The sequence below is a fragment of the Apostichopus japonicus genome, chromosome 20 (assembly GCF_037975245.1).
Source record: "Apostichopus japonicus isolate 1M-3 chromosome 20, ASM3797524v1, whole genome shotgun sequence".
NCBI classification, from domain to species: Eukaryota; Metazoa; Echinodermata; class Holothuroidea; order Aspidochirotida; family Stichopodidae; genus Apostichopus; species Apostichopus japonicus.
Window position 1 is genome coordinate 28,518,915 of NC_092580.1, and position 20,913 is coordinate 28,539,827.

At 38.0% G+C, this 20,913-nt stretch overlaps 1 protein-coding gene across 2 annotated transcripts; it reads right to left on the bottom strand.

Moving 5' to 3' along the window:
* Positions 1-1,717: 1,717 nt before the first annotated feature.
* LOC139961239 (uncharacterized) lies at positions 1,718-20,523 on the bottom strand. Of its 2 annotated transcripts, none has more exons than XM_071960314.1 (16): positions 20,453-20,523; positions 18,169-18,832; positions 16,229-16,415; positions 15,481-15,655; positions 14,844-15,046; positions 14,308-14,456; positions 13,146-13,590; positions 12,309-12,548; positions 11,402-11,621; positions 9,813-10,681; positions 9,170-9,315; positions 8,600-8,786; positions 7,680-7,830; positions 7,139-7,288; positions 6,271-6,377; positions 1,718-5,602 (listed from the first exon to the last, which is right to left on the bottom strand). In XM_071960314.1, the coding sequence occupies exons 2-16, from the start codon at positions 18,763-18,765 to the stop codon at positions 4,656-4,658; spliced, it is 4,773 nt and encodes a 1,590-aa protein (XP_071816415.1). In that variant the 5' UTR covers positions 18,766-18,832; positions 20,453-20,523; the 3' UTR covers positions 1,718-4,655. The 2 variants fall into 2 exon arrangements, with proteins under 2 accessions (XP_071816415.1, XP_071816414.1); XM_071960313.1 differs by having other exon boundaries at positions 20,318-20,517.
* Positions 20,524-20,913: the final 390 nt, after the last annotated feature.

The window sequence follows — 20,913 nt, forward strand, 5'->3', positions numbered from 1 at the left end:
TAACCAATGAAAAGTAAGCGCGCCACATCATACCCTGACCAATCAAAAGTTACCAGAAATCAAAACTGGATCTAACTGGTTTTTTGTAGAATCTGGCACGCGACTTGAACGCAGTACAGCATAATACAATGACATGTGACTGAGCCGTGTACAGACGGCCCTAGGAGTAAAAAATATCCAAAGATTAGACTAGCCCAGAGCTCTTTGAATTCGGGAAGACTTGCTAACGTATATACGTATCTCTGCCCAAAGATATACAAGGCGGCGCGGAAGATGTCTGTTACTTGTTAGGCACGGCTCGCTCGAACCTAAATGTTTGTATGCGCACGTACGTGTGCTTCTAGTACTGAGTTTAGACAAGAAACAAAAATATACTTTAGTGGGTATATAGTCTTTCGTATATCCCTGCCGCAATTGGTTCTCCTCTTACCTAATGTGCACCCACACATATAGTGCATGAAGTGACTTATATTAAGAATAGCAACCCATTCATCATAAATATATTCACATGTAAAATGAGGCTATTAATAGCTTTACATAGATCAGATCTCATTCAGACCATAAACAAACCATAGGCTAAAACACTGGGCGAAATGGGTTGTCCGTGCATGACTGCCTATGTTAACGTATACCCTTGAAACGTAAGATGCAGATAATAAACAACGTTTACTGAGCTGATATAGGGTTGTATGCAATAGTGATCTTCGTGTTACTATTCAGAAAGCTTGACTTACAGGATGGTAATCAAGGTCCGTCTTGATGCAGTGAAATGATGTATTCAATGATATTGTTAGTTTTCGTCGATGCGGTCTGGTTGACCCGTATTATTGACCAAGACCGATTTGAAAGCTCAGTATACGCCCACCCCGAAATGTGTATATTAGTTACGTGATGCCACACATTCAAGTCATATTCCATATAAATACATAAAACGAGCATCTCTAGTTGGAAAGGGAAGAATGATTTCAAACCACCATATCAAAGTGTCTAGTATTTTTTGGAAAATGGTTCTGGCCATGGTAGCATTCTAGCAGTTTTGACGTCACTAGTTAGATACTGCCATGCCGATCAATATGTTTTTCAAACTGTGGATATGTTATAATCAGGATTTACCCAACGTTCAGCCATATGGCAACTCCGACAACAAACTTTCGATAGATAACTGTAACCAGACGCAAATCGTGCACGAATCTACAACACAACCAGTCTCATGTTATGGCGAATCAAAGTCTCAATTAAATGGAACGTCAATCTTACACTTGATAGTGGATCAACAGACCGATAACTGAGAAAGGTCAGAGGTTGTGAAGGAAAACCATAATGCCCCCAAAAAACTTACTATTTGTGTGTTCATCTAATTACCCTCAACTGAAGATATCATAACATGTTTTGACCAACTGATAAAGAGAAACTTGCCCAAAATATTAGGTTTTCACATTATTATCTTTTCCCACCACAATGACATTTGACCTCCACAAAATCAATAGTGTAGCATCCTCATACCACGTTTGAGATCCATCCAAGTATACATATATGGGACATGTTTACAACTCAACTCAAGTCATGACATACACATGCAGTGACCGAAAAAAATCAGTTGTTGACTGTATGTGCTGTGAATGACGTACAGCACATTCACCAACATTGGTATTAAACAGGTTGGTTAATTGTAATGCAAACTATGACAAAATACAGAATAAGTGAAACATGAAAATAATCCAGGTTATTGCACTATGTAATTCACTTCAAAAAAATCAATGTTCATGCATTTTAATTTAGTAATACTAAGAAATTATCCCAATTACTATATATACCTGGTAAAACTCATAATTGATGGAAAGGTACAAATAGGCCTATAGCACAATGATAATGCAATCTGACAGTAATACTGTTATAGGGGCAGTTGCCTTGCTAACAGGAATAAGGTGTAACAAATGTTATCTTTCAATGAAAAGTAATTTGGGTTTATGGCATATCATGGGGAGTCAAATGTGCTATTATTATTTACCACTTTTCCCTGCTTTAATTATAACATATATCACAACTATCCCTGAGCTCCAAATGCGAAGTACAAAAGTTGCAATGAAACATCTGTATAGGTGGATGGTAGGTGAAGGAAAGGGGGAGGGGGAAGGGAAGGAGGGGGAAGGGAAGGAGGGGGAAGGGAAGGAGGGTTAGGAGGACGATGTCTTCTATGCTCCCTCTGGACTTGCTGCGTATCAAACAGACTAGTCTCATGAGATTGTTTATTACGAAAATTGAAAGGCACAGCTTTGAATGAGTTCAGGCTAGAGTCTAAATGGTACTTCACTAAAGATTATGGATAGGGTAGACACCAAATATAATGTTACACATCAAACAGCAGTTATTACTTATACTAAGGTAATTAGATGCCACGGCTGTCAATAGCTAAATTTCCTGTACTGTTGGACAGTATTAAAAGAAAAATGTACAATGTAAAATAGAAACTATGACATTTGCATAAATATATAGCAGGTGGTTAGACATGCATCACTAAAATGAAATACAACTGTACAAGAGTACTTAACATTGAAAGTTGCAAAAAAAAAATAGAAAGATCCATCGCCCACAAAATTTATACTACATAGGAAATCATAAAAATGAACAAAAGTAGAATATCTATGATAGACACATATCAAAAAGAGTTGCTATGGTAACACTACCCTTAAATATAACAACAGAAAGACTTCTGCTATAAGAGCAACTATCCTGTATTGAATGGAATGTGCAAGATGCTGTAAGACTTCAGCTTAGGCTACCGTAGGAGGAAGATTTGAAAAGTCTCCAGTGAAATGCAGATTGGATTTCCAATTTAAAGAACAAAATTGTTTTCTGTTTCTTTCGTTCTTTACTGAATTGAGACGAGAATCTGAGTTTCAATTAAATTGCCAGATACACTTTTGAGATAAAATTTGAAAATTCCTTGAGCACTAATATAAAGAATAAAAGAAAGACAACAAATCATCTAGCAGACACTGACAATGTGTTGTCACATAGCATAGCAAAATGGTTACAGAACAATGTTACTTGAAATGTTATTTTCATTAGCACTTATTTAGCCTCATTTCTTACATGGGCTCACTTAACTATGTTTCTGTTTGACATGGCTAATGCTCCATACGTCTCTTACTTTGCCTCCTTGATATTCAACCTAAAAAATTTGACAAAAGTTGCATGATAAATTACCAAAGGTCACAAGACTAAGTGTGACATTTACACAGCCACTGCAAATATGAATGGCACAGTATCAGAGGCATTGCATTAGGGCAGTTAAAAGAACAAGGAACCACTACCCCCCCCCCCCCACCCCCATGTCCAGGAACTGCTAGTCAAGAAAGAATCTGAAGTTAGCCAGATAGAACTTTGTGGCTTTTACATTTGTGTCAAGTGCAGTTTGGATTGAGTAAGGGTTAAAGGATCCAGTTGTAACTCTTGAACAGGGTTTGGGGGATGGGGGGGGAAGGGTGGGGGGTGAAGCCATAGCTACCCCACTGCACGTACGATTGATAGCATTGGAGGTTAAAACTTGCATTGAATCATATCACTACAACTCAGCATGAATGAAGCCAAAAAAAAAACACAGTTGGAGCTTATTTAGGTAAATCTAGACACTTTTTCATACCCAGTTGGGAAATTGTTTTTTTCTACTCTGTACTCTATCCTTTATGTATACACAAAATAGAGCAGAGTTGCGTGAAAGGCACTTTTGAGTATTTGCATGATTTGATACAATCATGGATATCTCTTATACTAAAAACTGAAAGAAGTTTGAAAGATTTCACTCGTCTAAGTCTACGATAAAATATTAATCTGGCGACTTATAATTACAAAAACGTCATGCAATAAACACATTACACATACATTACACGTATGAGAATTTTGTTACATAATCATTAAAATAGCCTGCTTACTGTTGCAACTGCAATCAGCTAGAAAAAAAAATGTGGATCTCAAAATGATTGTCCATAATTCAATTAAACTACAAAAGATACCTTATTATATGTCATTTAAAAATTGACATTTAAACAATGTTTTGTTGTACAATATATTGTATTTGTCAAACTATGCCCATCCCCAATTCATTTTTTGTAACTCTTTTTGCTTCAATTTTTGATTGCAACATAACAGCAACCACCACTTTCACTCATGCAAAAATATATAAAGAAGGTTTGATAAAACCAAAAAAGTTAGTGTTTAATTACAATACATTTGCTCCAAACTTTGTGAGGAAAATTTTGTAGAAAGATTGCTCTTCACTTATTGCTCATTTTTTATAGTTCCTTCTATGAAAGCATGATAGATTTATGATAAATTGCAACTGTTTGCTAACTGGCATTTTTATAGATATAAAAAAACTGGCAAAAAGGAAAGAAAATGAAATTTGTGTACAATTGATTGATTTGTTCTTGATAATTTCAGATGAAGTTTTGCCTAATGCCTTATCACTAAAGATTTGAAAGCCTTCAGAAAACATAAAATCAATATTTAATTTAATTACTATAAACCCTGATCCATATAAGTTTTGGTTCAAAACAACCTATAGAATATTACAATCTATGTTTTTACCCTTCTGAGGTTAAAAACGGTTAAAAAGATAAAACACTATAAAAATTCGTACAAATTATTTTATATTTCTAGATGTCGGCACCTTTCGAAGAGCCGTCAATATTTGGTAAGAACGATTGGTTCGGTCTCCTCTGGTGCCTTCTGCGTGGATACGTGTCACTGAAATCTTTGGAATACCGACCAGGTTCATGATACCATGTAGCCGTATGGACGCCCTTCGGAGCAACAGGTCTGGGGCACGGAGGCTGCCCCATAAGGTCCTTTATGTCGCTGTGAGGCCCTTGCACCGTGGTGACGTTGCTGGGATGCAAATCAAAGGCCTGAGGAATGTCACAAGAGGAATGATGTGAAGCGTATGATACCTGGCTCATGGTCAGATGAGGTTTGGGGTCAAAGATACTCCTATTCAAAGATGCTGTCCTTGGTCTCTGTCTCTTACTGGAATGGCTAAATGAGGAGGTTTCCCTCGTTTGGAAGTTCTGATGATGATGATGAGTCGATGGCGAGACCTGCCTCTTCGTGGATGGGCTGTTCCTCCGTCGAGCACGGTCCGTGTCCTTTCTGCTTCTTCTCAAGTCTCTTGCCAGAGCAGGGGAGGAGCTCCTCGCACGGAATCTGGGTTTGTCCAGATGCCGGTTCTGGATGCGTTCACGTCCCAGCCCATCTGTTGTAAGTCCCCTCTTGTGTGGAGCAGTAAATGAGCCATATTTCTGTTGCTGTAGAAACTTTGTTCTCGACTCCTCAACTTTTCTGTCGAGTACCTCTACGTCTGCTACATGCCAGGACATGTGGCTGTACGCCAGGGGGGCGTCCCATCTCTTTGCTCCAGGGGCTCTGGAGTGGTCATAGTGGCCTTTACTCAAATCCTGTTCTAACTGCTTCAGGGTACCTCGTACTGCCAGAGTAAGCTTGTGCGTTGGGCCGAGGGATGAAATTCGTATATCCAGGGCCTTGTTTAGCAGAGTGCTGGCATCTTTCTTGCAAGTTAGACTGTGATCCCTTTTCAACAGCTTTCCTGCAAAAATAAAATATTGCAATGCTTCAGAAAACATAGTCAAAGAGCTTCAAACTTCATATTATCTCTTGTCACTTTTTTTAAATTTTAAGTTAAAAGGCAGAAATATGTTATCTTCCCTATCATTAGAACACTAATAATGGTTCTGCAAATATATTAATCTCAAATAAGTTTCGGAGCCCTCTCAATGAATGTGTTACATGTCAGTGAACCAGCGACCTATTTTCAATTCACCTCTATTAGTTTGATATTTTCACAGTGGGTTATAATGTCTTCTCAAGAAGTATTACACTCCAGTGGTTGGAATTTGTGTTGATAGCTAATTATAATACATCAGAACCAAAATACAATAGTTCTACTACTACTAATATGTATCTATTCATTAGACGTTTAACCTTAGGTTGTAATGTCACCTGGCATTCGATGTTAGGCTATCAATTCAAACTCCAAATACAGTACTGCAAAGAGAGGAACAGTGTCCTTACATTACCACAATAGTGATATACTTATCACAAACGTGTTCAAAAAAACTTTGAATTTAGGCTTAAGTACATCATGTCATTAAACTAAACCTTGAAGAAATACAAAACAGTAATAAACACACAACAATTAGTATCAAACGGATAAAATTCATTCCTCCCTAAAGCCGGAAAAAGAGATCAACGTACCAAGGTGAAACAACGTTGTTGCAACAAGAAGATGGTCATCACCATATACTGTTTTCCTAATTCGCAGAGCTCTTTGGTAGAGATCTTTGGCCTTGTTCCTGTCATAACTGCAACATAAAATGATAAGTTCCTTGGAAAGTACTTATAAAAGACAACAATGTATTAAATATCTTGTCCCTCCGCACAGCGTACAAGATACAATATCTAGAGCTGGTAGAATACAGTCAATTGACCTGCTAACAAATTTTGGTTATATCTCTCTAAGCTCTCCCCTCTTTATATAATTCCTCTTCTTACCAACAAACAAGTGTCCACGTTTTGGATTCTACAATACATTTTTACCATGTGCTAAGAAAAACAACAAAGTCGGGAATATGTATACATTTTTGAAAAGAAATAGGCAAAGTTTTTTATTTAGGCTGTCCAAGTAACAAAGTTGATCAAGTGACATAATCAGCATATCATACAAAGTCTGACTGTACATTTACTGAAAATAAACAGGAAGGTCTCAGAAATTCTTGAGAAACAACAACCATTGCTTGAAAAGCAATTTCATACACCTCACTTTTTACATGATATCCTGTGTGTTACTTGTTTTGTCACTTTTGGCCTCCCTTATTCCTCTCCCGCCCCTTGAGGGGCTACGTCTGTGTCGTGTATTCGTTTATGTGTTGGGAAAAAAACTAATAGCCTGTTGGGAAAAAAACTACTAGCCCTGTGCGCACATGGTTACATTGACGACAGACCAACTGTGAATCGGGAGACAAGAGTTTCAGAGTAACTCGCAATTTTCCACTGTGTATTAATAATAATTGAATGCTAGCCAATTTAGCTGAAGGTTACTTCAACCCTTGTATGCAATGATTACCTTTCTGTATTCAGAGGGTCACAAAGCAGCCCTGCGAGGTTATTTAAAACCTCTGCTACCCCAGGGTGTGATTTACCATACCAGTGTTCTCTGGCATATAGAGACTTGCGTAGATGTCTTTTAGCCTCTGAGAAATTTCCTGTTTTGGCTCTGAAAGAGAGATGATGATATCTGTTTAATCTATGATTGTCTTGGCATAATATGAGAAGAGAAAAGTGTGTACAAAAAAAAAAACAACTGCAGGGAGAAAACATGCCAAGTTGTAAGTCAATTTAAGTCAAGTCAATTGACAAGTCACTTTATCCAACTAACAAACAAACCAAAGGGAATCTGAAATGGCTTCACTTTGGGGTTAATAGTATGCTAACACATACAAAACTGTTTGATAACCCTCTTCAACTTCTGTCTTGTGACCATAAGTAGCCATATTGCCCAATTGGTTAAAAACATTTACATTCAACTTTTATAATCAGGTCTTCTTAGTTTTACAACTTGTCTTTTAGCTACATTTATTGCCTGTAAAGCAAACCAATGACTCTACCTCAACAATCCCAAGTTATACTGGGAAGTGGCTTGGCCAGCCACACAGTTAGCCTGTTCCATGCACTTCTTGGCCTTCTTTAGATATCCCTCTGCCTCCTCTGTATTTCGATCATAAGCTGCCATGTTTCCCAGCTGGTACAAAATACGACCTAAACAAAAAATGAAAAATGTACAGAGAAGACTAAAAGTCACTCAAAGGTCAAAACAGAAATACTTGCATACAAGATAAGGGATTCTATTGATGTGTTGAATTGAATGATGGCTACTTTTCTTTAATAGTAATATCAGTATACAGCTCTGTGCAGAAGATATTAATACCAATACATTCTGTCCACAAGTAGTGACAAAGGGGAAGAATTTCCGCTAAAGTGTATAATTTTTAGGATAACCTGGATACTGCAAGCATCCATATGAAATAATAAACTGACTAAACAAGTGAGATATGAGCTATGTATGTTATGAAATAAGTGAAGCAGTGTTTTGTATTATTTAAACTGACATTTGAACCAGTGGCGGAGCGTCCATACAGTCGGGGGGGGGGGGGGGCGGATGCCCCCTGACGGACTCAAGTGGACTGCTGACGCCCTTTTCAGCTTTTACCACTTGTTACGTATTCTCGATTATTGACTTTTTTATTGCACTCTCATCTACCTATTGACATTTGTCACATTTTGTTGGCGATGACACCTCTTTATTCTTCATTTATATGCAACTTAGCAAGGCCAGGAAAGGGTCATTTCCGGCGATCTATGGAGTATCTTTTTTCAAAAAAAATTCTGTACGCTCCACGCCAACCTGTGGTGGCGCTCCGCTTAGATAGCGCCCCGACAGACCATTTTTGCCCCTCCTGACCAATACCCCTAGCTCCGCCACTGATTTGAAAAAAACCTATTTGCAACAAGACTAACGACTTTTTACCTTGAATTTGCAGCATCTCCTTATAGCTGTTGTCACTCTGCCCAAGGCACATGTTATCGACCGTTGCTAGGGCCTTCTTGTACCAGGTTCGGGCCGTTCCCTTGTGAAGTTGATACAGAGACAAGTTGCCTAATGCCTCCTGAACCTTGATCAAGAGAAATTGCTCTTTGGTGTTCAACGGGAAGAACTATACAAATGTCAAAAGAAAAAGAAACTTATTAAACTCTTTTTCAAATGAATACAAAGGAAAACCTGCTATCTACACCTGATGTGTAAGACATGACATCACATAAAGAAACTTGTCATTTTCTCAAGAAAAAATTAAATCAGATTTAAAGTTGCATTTTCAGTGAACACAGTCTGGTGGTGTCATGCAGAGTGGTTGAATGGAAAGAAAGTGTCCATGAAAAATGTCATTTGTTACCATAATTTACCGAAACGTAACCAGAATTGACAGGGGAAAACTTTAAGAGGTTTGCCAATGAAATGTAATAATGAAATAAATGCAAAACAGGATGACAGTCAAAGTCATGTTTCCGTTTTCTGAAAAAAAGGAGGCGTGAAACTTACCCTCAAAACTTCTTGATAAGCTAGCTGCAGAACTTGAGCAGCCTGTGTAAATATGGATCGTTCAGCCAGAAATTTGCCAGCATAAAAGGCCACAACTGCTGGTTGACTGCGTATTGCTTCTGAATTCAGGCTGGACATGGAGACATCTGCATGTTTAGGTAAAAACAGAGATAACTACTTTGCATATGTACTAGGTACTGATAATAACATGTAAATATCCACCTGTCAAAATTGGCAAAGATTTGTATTCCACGGTTGAAAATCATTCACTACATCCAAAGGTTAAATTCAGGAAAAGAGAAAAGGAGTTTTGTGTTCAACTCAAACTTCCTCTTGATTTTTCTTTGGGGAGAAATATGTTTGTCAAACATGGCATGCATGATAAATACTATGGTTTAAAATATCTATCTTGTATCACCAAGCAACATACTAAGCAGACTAGCCAAATTACTACACAATTGCAAAACAACTAAAAGACACTTGCGCAGATGAGAAGACAATGCATTCTGCTCGATAAGAAAGTCAATAATCATTAAACTTGCTATGTAAAGAAATTTACACTAAGGTAAATCCCACTTCACCGAACTTCACGTAGGGCTTTAAAGAAGCAATGACTGTCCCTTGTTTTTTTTTATATACTCACCATCATCATCTTCGTCCTCACTATTATCGTGGGCTTCTGTGGTCGGTGATGTCCTGAGAACACCTTCCTTCATCTCACTGTGTTTCTCTCTTACTTGGTTTCCAGCCTTTGCATCTGCCTCAGCCCCTCCATCTGCAGACCCTGCTGTCTCTGATAATTCATCCGTTGTTTCGTTTTCACGTTTGCGTATTTGATCTCGATCCATTCCGGGATCACCGATAAGCTTCTCCTGGCTTCCTGTCTCAGATATATCTGTTCGTTCTTTATGGTCAGATAGAGCGCCCTCTGGCCTAGTCTCTCCAAGCATCTCCTTCTGTAACAGATTAGCTTCCTCACCCTCAACAAACTCATCCTTTACTAACTTCTGGGTCTTTTCCAAACCACTTGGTTCCTCGTTGATAGTCACATGGTATCCCATGTCATCTTCCTGTTCGTCATAGCCAGACAAGCTATTGTAATCTTTTCCTAATGCAGGAAGGCCGTAGGCGTCCACCTTTGAACTTACATTACTACCGCTCCCTTCGTTCGTTTTCCATCCGTGCGATGTATTCAATTTGTGGTCAGCTTCTTTAAGTTCTATCTCTCTCATAGCATGAATGACGCTTTCTAGCTGCGTATCGTTGCTGGCCAAGGAATCCAGGTCGCTGCACAACGAATCTGCCTCCGAGATATTTCCCGACTGCCACCAACCCACGCTCTCTGCTGGAACTGAATCGTTCTCGCCTTCTCCAGAGATGGCAGCACTCACCATATTGATGAGGGAGGCCACTACGTCTATATCTTCTTCTGAGAGCCTTCTCCAGTAATGTAAAAGGTCGTTGGAAAGGGCGACCGTTTGTGGAGCACCGCCGTACAAAGTGATAAACATTCTTATGGAAGAAGTAGAAGGACATTCATAAGTATATTCAGGAAATTAAGGAAATAATTTAAAGTTTTGTGGGCTTTGAATTTCATCTCTCATAAAGTACTATTGTTATTGTGGACAAAAGCTGCTATACATCTTTGCACATTTTCACATATCATTTTAATTTGGGATACCTGATCAATTATTTAAAGAAAACTTGAATCATGAATTTATCATTTCAATTCTTTCAAAAATAGCTACAGTACCACTTTCTTCTAGACTCACCAAAAGTGAGTGCAATTGTATGGAGCAAATATTCAAGTGAAGACTATGCCAAATTTTAAAATATCTGAATCCAAAATATACACAGGTCATAACTGCTGATCCATATAATACGTAGCTGTAAACTAGAAAAAAACCTTTGAGGCTTGCTTCCCAAGCCAAGTTTTCCACATCATTACAACTGCTTTACCTAAATTATATTGGTAGTTTGTTTCGAAAAATAATCTCACAACATTTAAAATATTACCTCAAAAGATGATGTCACACACCATGTTGTATTGACATTTAACAAAAGTAATGAACATTCATTCAATTATATTTGCAATTTACATCTTACTAGTATAAACCTCACCTAGATTTTTGCCACTTGCAGTAAAAATGCCATTTTTTTTCTGAATACAATAAGGATAAAAAATGTGTAAACACAATTTAACAACAACATATGACAACAGGTGTTACTTACTCTGGTTTCATTATTTCTCTCTGGAGTTTTTGCCAATTTTCACATTGTCGATAATGGTACGGCAACTCTTTGGCTTTGCGTTGGCTGTGTGGCAACTGCTGGAAGAAACTAGCTAGTATTTCATGGAACAAAAACTTTCTCCCCATTCCAGAATTTGAGACAAGATAAGATGTTGGCTCTACTTTTCTCTTTGCAGGTGAGCTAAGACCAGACACCACTCCTACAAAAGAAGCATAACCGGAAAATACAACAGATACATGTTATGGAATAATGCTAATACCAGACTCTGCTTCTGAAGTATACATAACATTGCTATTCCAGTATGAGAATATGACAGTACGTGAATACCCTATGAAGAACCCTACGAAGGAAAGGAGCACATGTCCTAAGTCCATAAACTTGCCATATTCTTCAAAAGCTAGCATTTATATGAAGTTATTGTGTAACTTGTGAAGAATCCAAACATCCTCCTAATCGAACACTGAGATATGTTTATAATTGTTTCTTTGATAAAACAACAGCAAAATAGGTCATATATTTCATACAGTGTATAGGAAATATTCACACATCTCTTACATAGGCACACAACCTAACTCGGAGCAAAGTGTGTACAGCAGCTGGTTTGCATTTCATGACTAACATAACATAAACATATTCCTTTGCACATAATCTTCCCTCAACTTACTGGTGCAAAATACTTTATAATCTCTGTGACATACTTCTTCAACGCCCAAGCAGGAACAAATTCCCTCTGGTATGATCAGGGTGAAGATGGGGGGGAGGGGGATAGTGACTAACTAACTTTAACGACTAATAACGATAACAGTTATTGTTAAAATGTAAAAACGAGGAAGGTGATTTCAACAAGCTCCAAAATATGACGATCAAAACCCCCATTAAAACTAACCCAAGAGGAAATACTCCACAGCTTCTCTCAAATGTTGATGGCAAAATTTCAGTAATCCACCTGGCCTTTCTACCAGAGTGTCAAAGGTCGCTGACCTGAAGAGTGCAAAGTCAAACTGTGTGACCTCTGCCTCCTTTGTGTAACCAAACATGTTAAGAAGCTTTAAGATATCTCCCTCTGTCAGTCCTTCCCTGGAGCAGGCGATGAGTCTTAATGTGTCAGCAACCCATCCATCAAACTCTAAGGGAAATGTAAAAAAAAACAATAATGTAGGTCATTAGTTTTTACTCAAACTTCTTAAAGCAAAAAGAGATGCTTCAAGTTTCCAAATTTATTGTCCAGGAGGTTCCCCCACCCCCCCCCCCCCTCCAGATTAGTCCCAGATGTTGAGGAGGCTTAAGTTTACAGACATTTAAGATTCTCTGTTGGACAGAGCTAGTAAAGCAAACGTGAAAAGTTGACCATAACTGACACTGTTAATATCTCTTAACATATTTTTGGACAAAGGAGATGACCGTTAAAATCATACCTTGAGAAGTTTTAACAATGTTACAATGTTTGTAGTCAGTCTGACTGAAGGTGGTCGTTGCTGATGGATAATTAAGCATGACATAACACCTATTAAATTCAGTGTTTGTTAACTAAATTCATTAGCATGTCACTAATGCACCACTTCAGATTAACCCCTGGGTGCAGAGAGGCAATTGAGGTAAAGCATCTTGTCCAAGGACACAACGTAATGAACTAGGCAGGAATCGAACCAGCAATCCTTGGATCACAAGTCAGAAGCCTCGGCCAATTGTCCACCACGCTCTCACGCTACGGTCGATTGTTTACCTGAAGCAGTGGTTCTGCCGGATGAAGCATCCATTCTGCCGGCTCTCGTCCATCCGTAGTCTTTGGTCCATCTGATGATAACTAGTCTCCAGAGGTCCCTGAAAGTGCTGGCACTGGTGTACTGCTCCAAACATTCCTCCACTTTCATGTAGGTGCCAAAGAGTTTAAGTTCATTGGCTACAATGGAGAGGAACAGAGGCTTGGAGCTCAGCTTGGCATTCACGATGGCTTCCAGATGCTGCTTGTTCAAGCATTTGCAATGTAACGCAAGCAGCTGTTCCAGAACTGTGGCTTTGTCTGTGGTGTCATTAAAGAGGGGGACAATGTGGAATGTGTTGTCTGTCCTTTGCGTGAGGGCTTTGAAGGTCAGGTCAGAACGGATGGTCGTGGTGATGATTTTACAGTGGGATGGAAGGATATCAGGCAGCCAAATCAGTTCTTTCACCTAAAAGGAAAAAGCAAACAATAACATGTGTATGGAAATCAAAACTTTATCAGGAGAAAATAAAACTAATGACAAGACTGGTGCGTAAGTTCACTATCTAACAGAATGACTCGATATGAATATTTGTTGTGTTTTAAATATTAATCACTGATGCATCTGTCAAAGTGGCTGGAAGATAAGCCTAGCAGATAGATTTTTAAGTTGTATCCTCAGAACACACATCAACAGGAAAACCCTATCTTGGGGTTTTTCTATGGACATGCATTATTTGCAATCTTCCTATGTAGATTGTGCAAAAAAGATTCATTTTAACTTAAAATGGATTTTTGCATTCAGGCAAAAAGAAGATTTACATGACACAATGATTGTAAAATAAATTGTGAGTACTGGGCCAATGGATATTCCAAACTACTTGTGAAAGGAAGGCTGAACTTTATGATGTCATCTCTTTAGACTAGTGGCCATTTTAGCATATCTACCAGGTTTTAAAGGCCATTATATAGTCCCCTTAAAGAAAGCTGACCCTCTTGGCAATCTGGGAGGGTAGCTTTGGTTACTTTTCACAAGAGAGAAAGAGGATGTCTTGAAAGCCCTACATTATTCTAAACTACTAACAATAAACTTTTGCTTGAAGTTACCCCAGACTATTTGCTCACTTTGAATTTTCTGTTTCTAGAGCCAAATATTTTTCTATCATCCAGATAAGTCATTACTTACTTGGTGCTTTGAGAATCCCAAGGTACCTCCCAATTCATCTAATCCATCTAAGATCAAGATGCATGGCGTGGATTCGATGGTAGCCACAAATGCTTCACAGACCTCGTGGAAGCTGGACAAATCTTCAGAAGTCATATCAGAGGAAACTTCTATAACAACAAAAATAAATTGAAAATTTAATTACTTTATAGTAACTTTTTTTCACTATTTCAATAGATGGTTTAACACTTTCCATTTTTATTTCTCTCTATTTCTCGCCCTGGCTAAAAGACAACTTTGAGTAAAAAAGCCTTACCTCTTCATTTCTCCTCCGATGTATTATCTTTACTGTAAAATTAAACTCAAAAACTACATGACTGAAAAAAAAAACCAACACCTGTAGTTTTCTCTTTAATAATTTTGTTTTGTTGCTGTCATCTTTCTTTATAATATTTCTCTTAGGCTTCTTCTTATAAAAATTCACGCACCAATTATAAGAAACAAAGATCTCTGCAATGTGGTCTAGCTGCTAAATTGAATATACGTATGAAACTCACCGACTGGCTTCCCCCTCAGTTCCCATATTGTTCTTCTCATGTACTGGACAATGTCTCTACTGAATGTACTACTACCAACATAGTGAGCAATAATTTTAATACTGGTATACTCTGCTGAGAACTTCTTCACCCAGTTAGCCACAATGGCTGACTTGCCACAGCCTCTGCCTCCTATCAAGGTGATGATTCCTGTTGGACCCTCACTACCCAAAAAGAAAAGAAAGAAAAAGAATAAGTCATATATGCCTTTCCAGATGAAGAGGCATGTTGAGAGGACATGAAGTTGACAAAAAAAAGAAGACAAAAGAAGAAGAAAACCAGAATATGCCTGACTAGAGCATCAAAAACAAATTAGCTTAATTTGACAGACAGACAGACATGTAGACAACCACCAAGGCAAAACGATAAATTATGACTGTTCCACTGTCTATCCACTATTGATATGAAAGTGGGGTTAATTAATGTAAACTTGACAATTTATAGGTTCCACAAAACTTTATTGACTTTTAAAATCAAATCATAAATCATTACAAACCAGGAAATCTCTTGGATCAAGATTATTCAGATTATAAACCAGGTCTGAAATTAGCAGATATCAAATTCTCATCTCAAATTATTTTTTAAGGGCAAGTCTTACCGATCTGTTATGATGGGACTGTTGTCTTGTTTAATAACCTCTTCGGGGAACAGCTCCAGGGCATGTCGGTTCAAGGTCTGAAATAGATTGTCTGTCGCCGGAGTAGGAACAAATACTCTTCGTCTGGTCTCGGCCAGGGATTCCCCTAAAGCCCACTCGTTGAACTGTTCACCAGCTGCAATGGTTCAGGCATTGATAAGGATTTATGCAACAGTACTAAATGATATCTACATTCCATTGTAATAATGCACAAATGTTGTAATTTTAAGTTAACATCTACCAACATTCAAAACCCAACTTTCATCCTTGCCAGATATCCCTAATCCCAAGTTAAGTATCACAGCACGTGGATCTTCCTACTTAGGCAAAATTGGACCTGCTCAGGAGAGGAGAGGTGATTGGGGCAGGAGGGAAGTACTGACGCTCAGTATACCTTAGAAAATAAAACAGATCTGCCAACCCCCACAGGTATAAACCTGGAGATTCCATACAAAAGAAAACACTTAAAGATTGGTGCCTGAAACCTGGAAACTGTACAAGACCTTCTAATGTGAAGTAAGACTCATTGTTTTAACATTAATTATATGAAAAAACACCCACTACTCCTTGGAAACCTGGATTCTCACGGTTAAACTGTGAGATTTGGCTAAGAAAGATTAAAACTTACTGTCTTAGGGAAGGCTGTCAATACTTTGCATCAATATTATGAACCATGGACTTAAATATGTTAATATACAGTAGTACTTACTTATTCCTTCTGGTAACTTCAGCATTGGTGGATAGAATTGATTAATAATCGCCACCCAGTCCTCCAAGACTTTTTGTCCCAGCTCCTCGACTGTCAGGAATGATTGCGTGTGGAGTCCTTTGTTTGCTATTCGATACTTCAGATCTGTGACTAACATTTCTGCCTCCTCATCCTCTGCCATGAACACCTACAACACAAAACACAAACCAGATGTACCTTTTTCTACGACAGCAAACAGAACTTCATAAATTAAACTAATTACTCTGTCAGATCTTTGAAGGTCATCTGAGGTCAACAGTATTGGTCCATAAGAATTTTTTGACAGTGCTTTCGAGTAGGGTCCAGATAATGAAAATCTGCTCGAAGCAGTTTGGGTAGCTATATATTCAGCACTGAAATAAAAACATGCTATGAAGCTGGTATTACAGTGCTTGTTGAAGTTTTAGTTTAAATAGGTGACCACTAATTTTACTTTCTAGCATATTTGAAGGCAATACAGGTACAGTATGCCTTTATTGCTTGCAAGACTAGAGTACTGTCGCTCATTTTACCCTAAGTGATTGATATATATTCATTTCATGCGTAAATCGAAGAAAGCTATTTAATAAGTCAGTATTCAGAGAAATAAATACAAATTATATACTCTATTTGTTCTCTACAGACTGAGTTTTGTATGATATCTATGAACTTTACAGGAACCTTTGTCTCAGTTTCAAAATTTTGAAGTTTGACAAACAGCACGTACTACTGAAGGTACCATACAGTATGGAACCATCACTGCAAAAAAAAAAAATTCTGTTTATCAATTTGATCAATCTTCAACTTACTTTTGTACGAAGCATCATATTAGTATTAGAATACATAAGTTTAGGTCTTACATAGATCTTGCGTAAATCTTAATGTCAAGCCCTCTTAAATTTAAACCTTGACCTAGACAGGCATTTTGTTCTTTGCTGAACAGCTTTTCTCCCTCCAACACCTCAGTCAACATAAATGGGATGAATAACATTTTCAACAATAAAATGAAAGTGTTGCGTAGCCAATGCTGTGTAATGTGAGGTTTAGTAATGCTTTGTACCTTATAATGCAGCGTCCAGTGAGTATCATTATTCAGTAACAGAGTCCCAACTACTAACAAGAAACATTTTAATATCAACATACAGACCAACCACTCAATGTAGTGACCACCAAGGCAAATTTGTAGGGAGGTGTTTCTGGTTATCCCCTGGACAACCAGGTCATACTTATTGGTTGTCTCAAGAATGAAGCAATTAACAAAGAATGATCAATATGTACACTAGAAGAGATGTGTATAGGTTTGGTGAATAGAACACCAATATGTACACTGGAGGAGAGATACATAGGTTTGGTGAATAGAACACCAATATGTACACTGGAGGATAGATGTGTACATAGGTTTGATGAATAGAACACCAGATTTGGCACAGAAAACTCCCGTTTAGGTGGATCAAAGGCCTACGACAATTTTGATATATGTATGCCCAACCAACTGTATGACACAAAAGTAAGATGAAGTGAAAAATCCATGCATATTTTCAGCATATTAGAAGCTTTTCATCAATTCACAGCTGAAGCAGATGTACAACATGCACAAGGAAACTGTGGAATAGCTTGCCCCTTGAGCATAGCAAAGTTAGGCAGTGTACAATAGCCACATTGTTTCACATTGTTTCGCATTGTTTCACTTTGGTTTGGTTTTGTTTCACTTTTTGTTTCACAATTGTTTATGAGTAGTAGCATTTGTATCAGAAGCATATATACTTTATGATACAAGCAATATTCATAACGTTACCTCAAGTAAAACCTAAAATTATGTACACTCATGTAAACACTTCTCTTATGTTGAAATGTTACAATAACATAATATTCTTGCTCAAACTATTAAAGAGTGTGCTAAGAAACATTGAAATGTTACAAACCTGTAGTTTTTTCTTTCTTTCCTCTTGTGGTAAGTCTCTGTATTTGTCCTCAATGTGGCGGACATCCCTGATGTAGAACCTGCAGAATTGGTTGTCATTTCTGAAAGCGGCCTCTATAATCTCCAATTCTGTGATGCTACAATTTTGATAAGCTTTCTGTAGGATCCAGTCATGGCCTTTGGCTGCAGCAACGAGGAAGTTCTTGCCGAGCCAGTCGAAATCGGAGTATTTCTCGCCAGGGTCTACCTCGGATGGCAGTGGAGGTTGATCGATTGACCTATACGTGCCATATCTTTCCCCCAACAAACATATGAAGAAAGGATGGCAATGCTTGATGTAATCCAGACACAAGGATACAACATCTGCGGCATGAGACTGGTCCTCGCTTATACCCCATCGCAGGTCCACAGGTGCAAAGTAAGTTCCCCTTTGGTGGCAAAGGGAGTTAAGCTGGGGAAACACATACTTCACAAGATGTTCCCTTTCTTGTTCAAAATCTGTGAACGTTGAGCTCACAAATGGTCTGACAGGTTTGCGAAGCCTAAACTGGTGTTGGATTGAATCCCATGGGTGTTTGGTGCCACTGATTGTTGCCATAATGTACGATGGATATTTTTAGCATTCATCTCATTGCTGTCCATTGAATAATCTCATGAATGAATTTCTAAACGGAAACAAAGTACAAATTATTAGCCAAGTTTGATCATTTTCACATTTCCGAATAGTCGAATAAATAATTTATGACCACTCATTAAAACGATATGCCCATAGGGTTCTTAATGAGCTATTGTATGGCTTAAATGTACAGAGATGTAAATTATAATGCACAAGTACATGTGCTACCTTTCTTCCATCATGAACTTTAAAGAACAACAGTAGCTGTTGACTATAGTCAACAACTACACAAATCTAGACTAGCCTGTCATGTAGTATTGTAGTTTACATTATTGTAGTCAGCATATAAACTTAAGCTTACTATTCAAAATGGTTCTACCTCATGTGATACACATATGAAGCCAACGCTATTTACACAATTTTCCATGCGTACCACCCAATGCCTGGCAAGATGGCAATCACATTTTCATTTCATTTTACTTTACTGAACTTTATTACAGAGAGTAATTCTGCAAAACACTAGGCTGGAATAATGTAAGGTGACCAGACGTCCCCGATTTTCGGGGACAGTCCCCGAATATAGTGTGCTGTCCCCGATGAACAAGTGTCCCCGAAAATGTCCCCAAGTTGTCAAATGTTCAGGAATTTTGAAAATATCCCACATTATTAGTAAAATAATTGTAAAAACAAAATTTAGTCAAGTGTGCAGTCGCAAAACGGAACTAACCATTATTTCAGGTGGGCCAGTGTAAAGTGGAATATGCAAGATCGATCTAGCCTAGCACTCTTTTGTGAAGTAATTAAATTTCATCTAAGAAAAAGTTACATTTTTGGAAATAAAATTGATTTAAAAAGTGCTCTTAAGTATCCCCATTTTACATCTAAGCACTTTAGGCACTTGAAAATTTTCAAAGGGGAGGGGGACACCACCTCCCCTTATACCCCTCTCCCATATCAGTCACGCAATAAATGTCCCTGATTCCAGTCAGGGAAATATGGTCACCTTAGAATAATGGATTAAATCTACATTACTGTATAGTCAGCATGTAATGTTTGACTATTTTTAAAGCAGTTCTTTATCATATGCATCAGGAAAGCTAATAATGCATTTTTCACATCAGTTTCCAGGCTTATTGTGAAATGCCAGGCAATATGTTAATGGAGTTTTCATTTAATTTTACTTAAACTTTATTATGGTACAGTATTTACACAAGACCCTAGCCAAGATTTCAGACAATAATCAAAACCCTATTTCAAAAGTAAAAAGAGATAAAACTAGTTCAAAACATTACCAGGTAGGCCTAGGCTATTACTAGTGTGGCATGTGTCTAAACTTAGTCTCTCGTCAGTTTCTTCCCCAAAGGCTTTGGTAACTCAGTATCATTTTCACAAGTTTACACACTGGCTCAGTAGGCGGCATATGCCTCTTCAATGTATATAGTTACAGGATAATAAACAGATTAGGCTATTGCTATGTTTACATTATCTGACCAAAAGTATCCTCTCGGTGCTTTTGATAGCTCGTGAAACTTACCCAGATCATATGAATCTGTAATGGAGACATCACGAAAGAGGTCCTCTTCCTGAAAAACTTTCAACCGAAAACCTTGAACTTTTAGTATAACGGTAGGGGAGATCGGAGACAATTAATAGAGGATTTGTTGCCAACCTTGAAACCATTGCATCCTCGTATCGAGCTCTCAATCTTGAACGTTGCGCAACCACCTGAAGTTAGCAGGAACCACCTGAAGTTAGCAGGATATTCTGCTAGCAGGATATTCTGTGTACAAAGTCAACGTGGAAATTTGGGAGTTGTAGCGTGTACAAAGTCAATGAGAAAACTTTTTTTGCCAGGGTGACCAGCGACATGTGACAAATAAACGCTAGATTTGCAACAATAAAACCCCAGAAAACACTAACTTGTGTACTGTTTCGAATAATTCGTAGCACTGATTCATATGATGGGTGGTCAAGTGTTATAACGGTTTATCATGAAAACGTGTTAAAAGTGGTAACATTAGTATGTATCTAAGACTGGCGTCCGATTACAGCCAAATTGTATAACCTTAACATATTTATGCCGGATCAAAAAAATACTGCACTTTGACAGATACGACCCATGGCTCCCTA

Bases quoted from the DNA above. Each gene is read 5' to 3' on its own strand.
- LOC139961239 (XM_071960314.1), bottom strand. From the start codon at position 18,765: ATGGCAACAATCAGTGGCACCAAACACCCATGGGATTCAATCCAACAC. The intron at 13,591-14,307 runs GTAAGTAATGAC...TTTTCCTTTTAG, and splicing joins TGGGATTCTCAAAGCACCAA to GTGAAAGAACTGATTTGGCT. The intron at 7,831-8,599 runs GTAAAAAGTCGT...TTTTTTGTTTAG, and splicing joins GGAGATGCTGCAAATTCAAG to GTCGTATTTTGTACCAGCTG.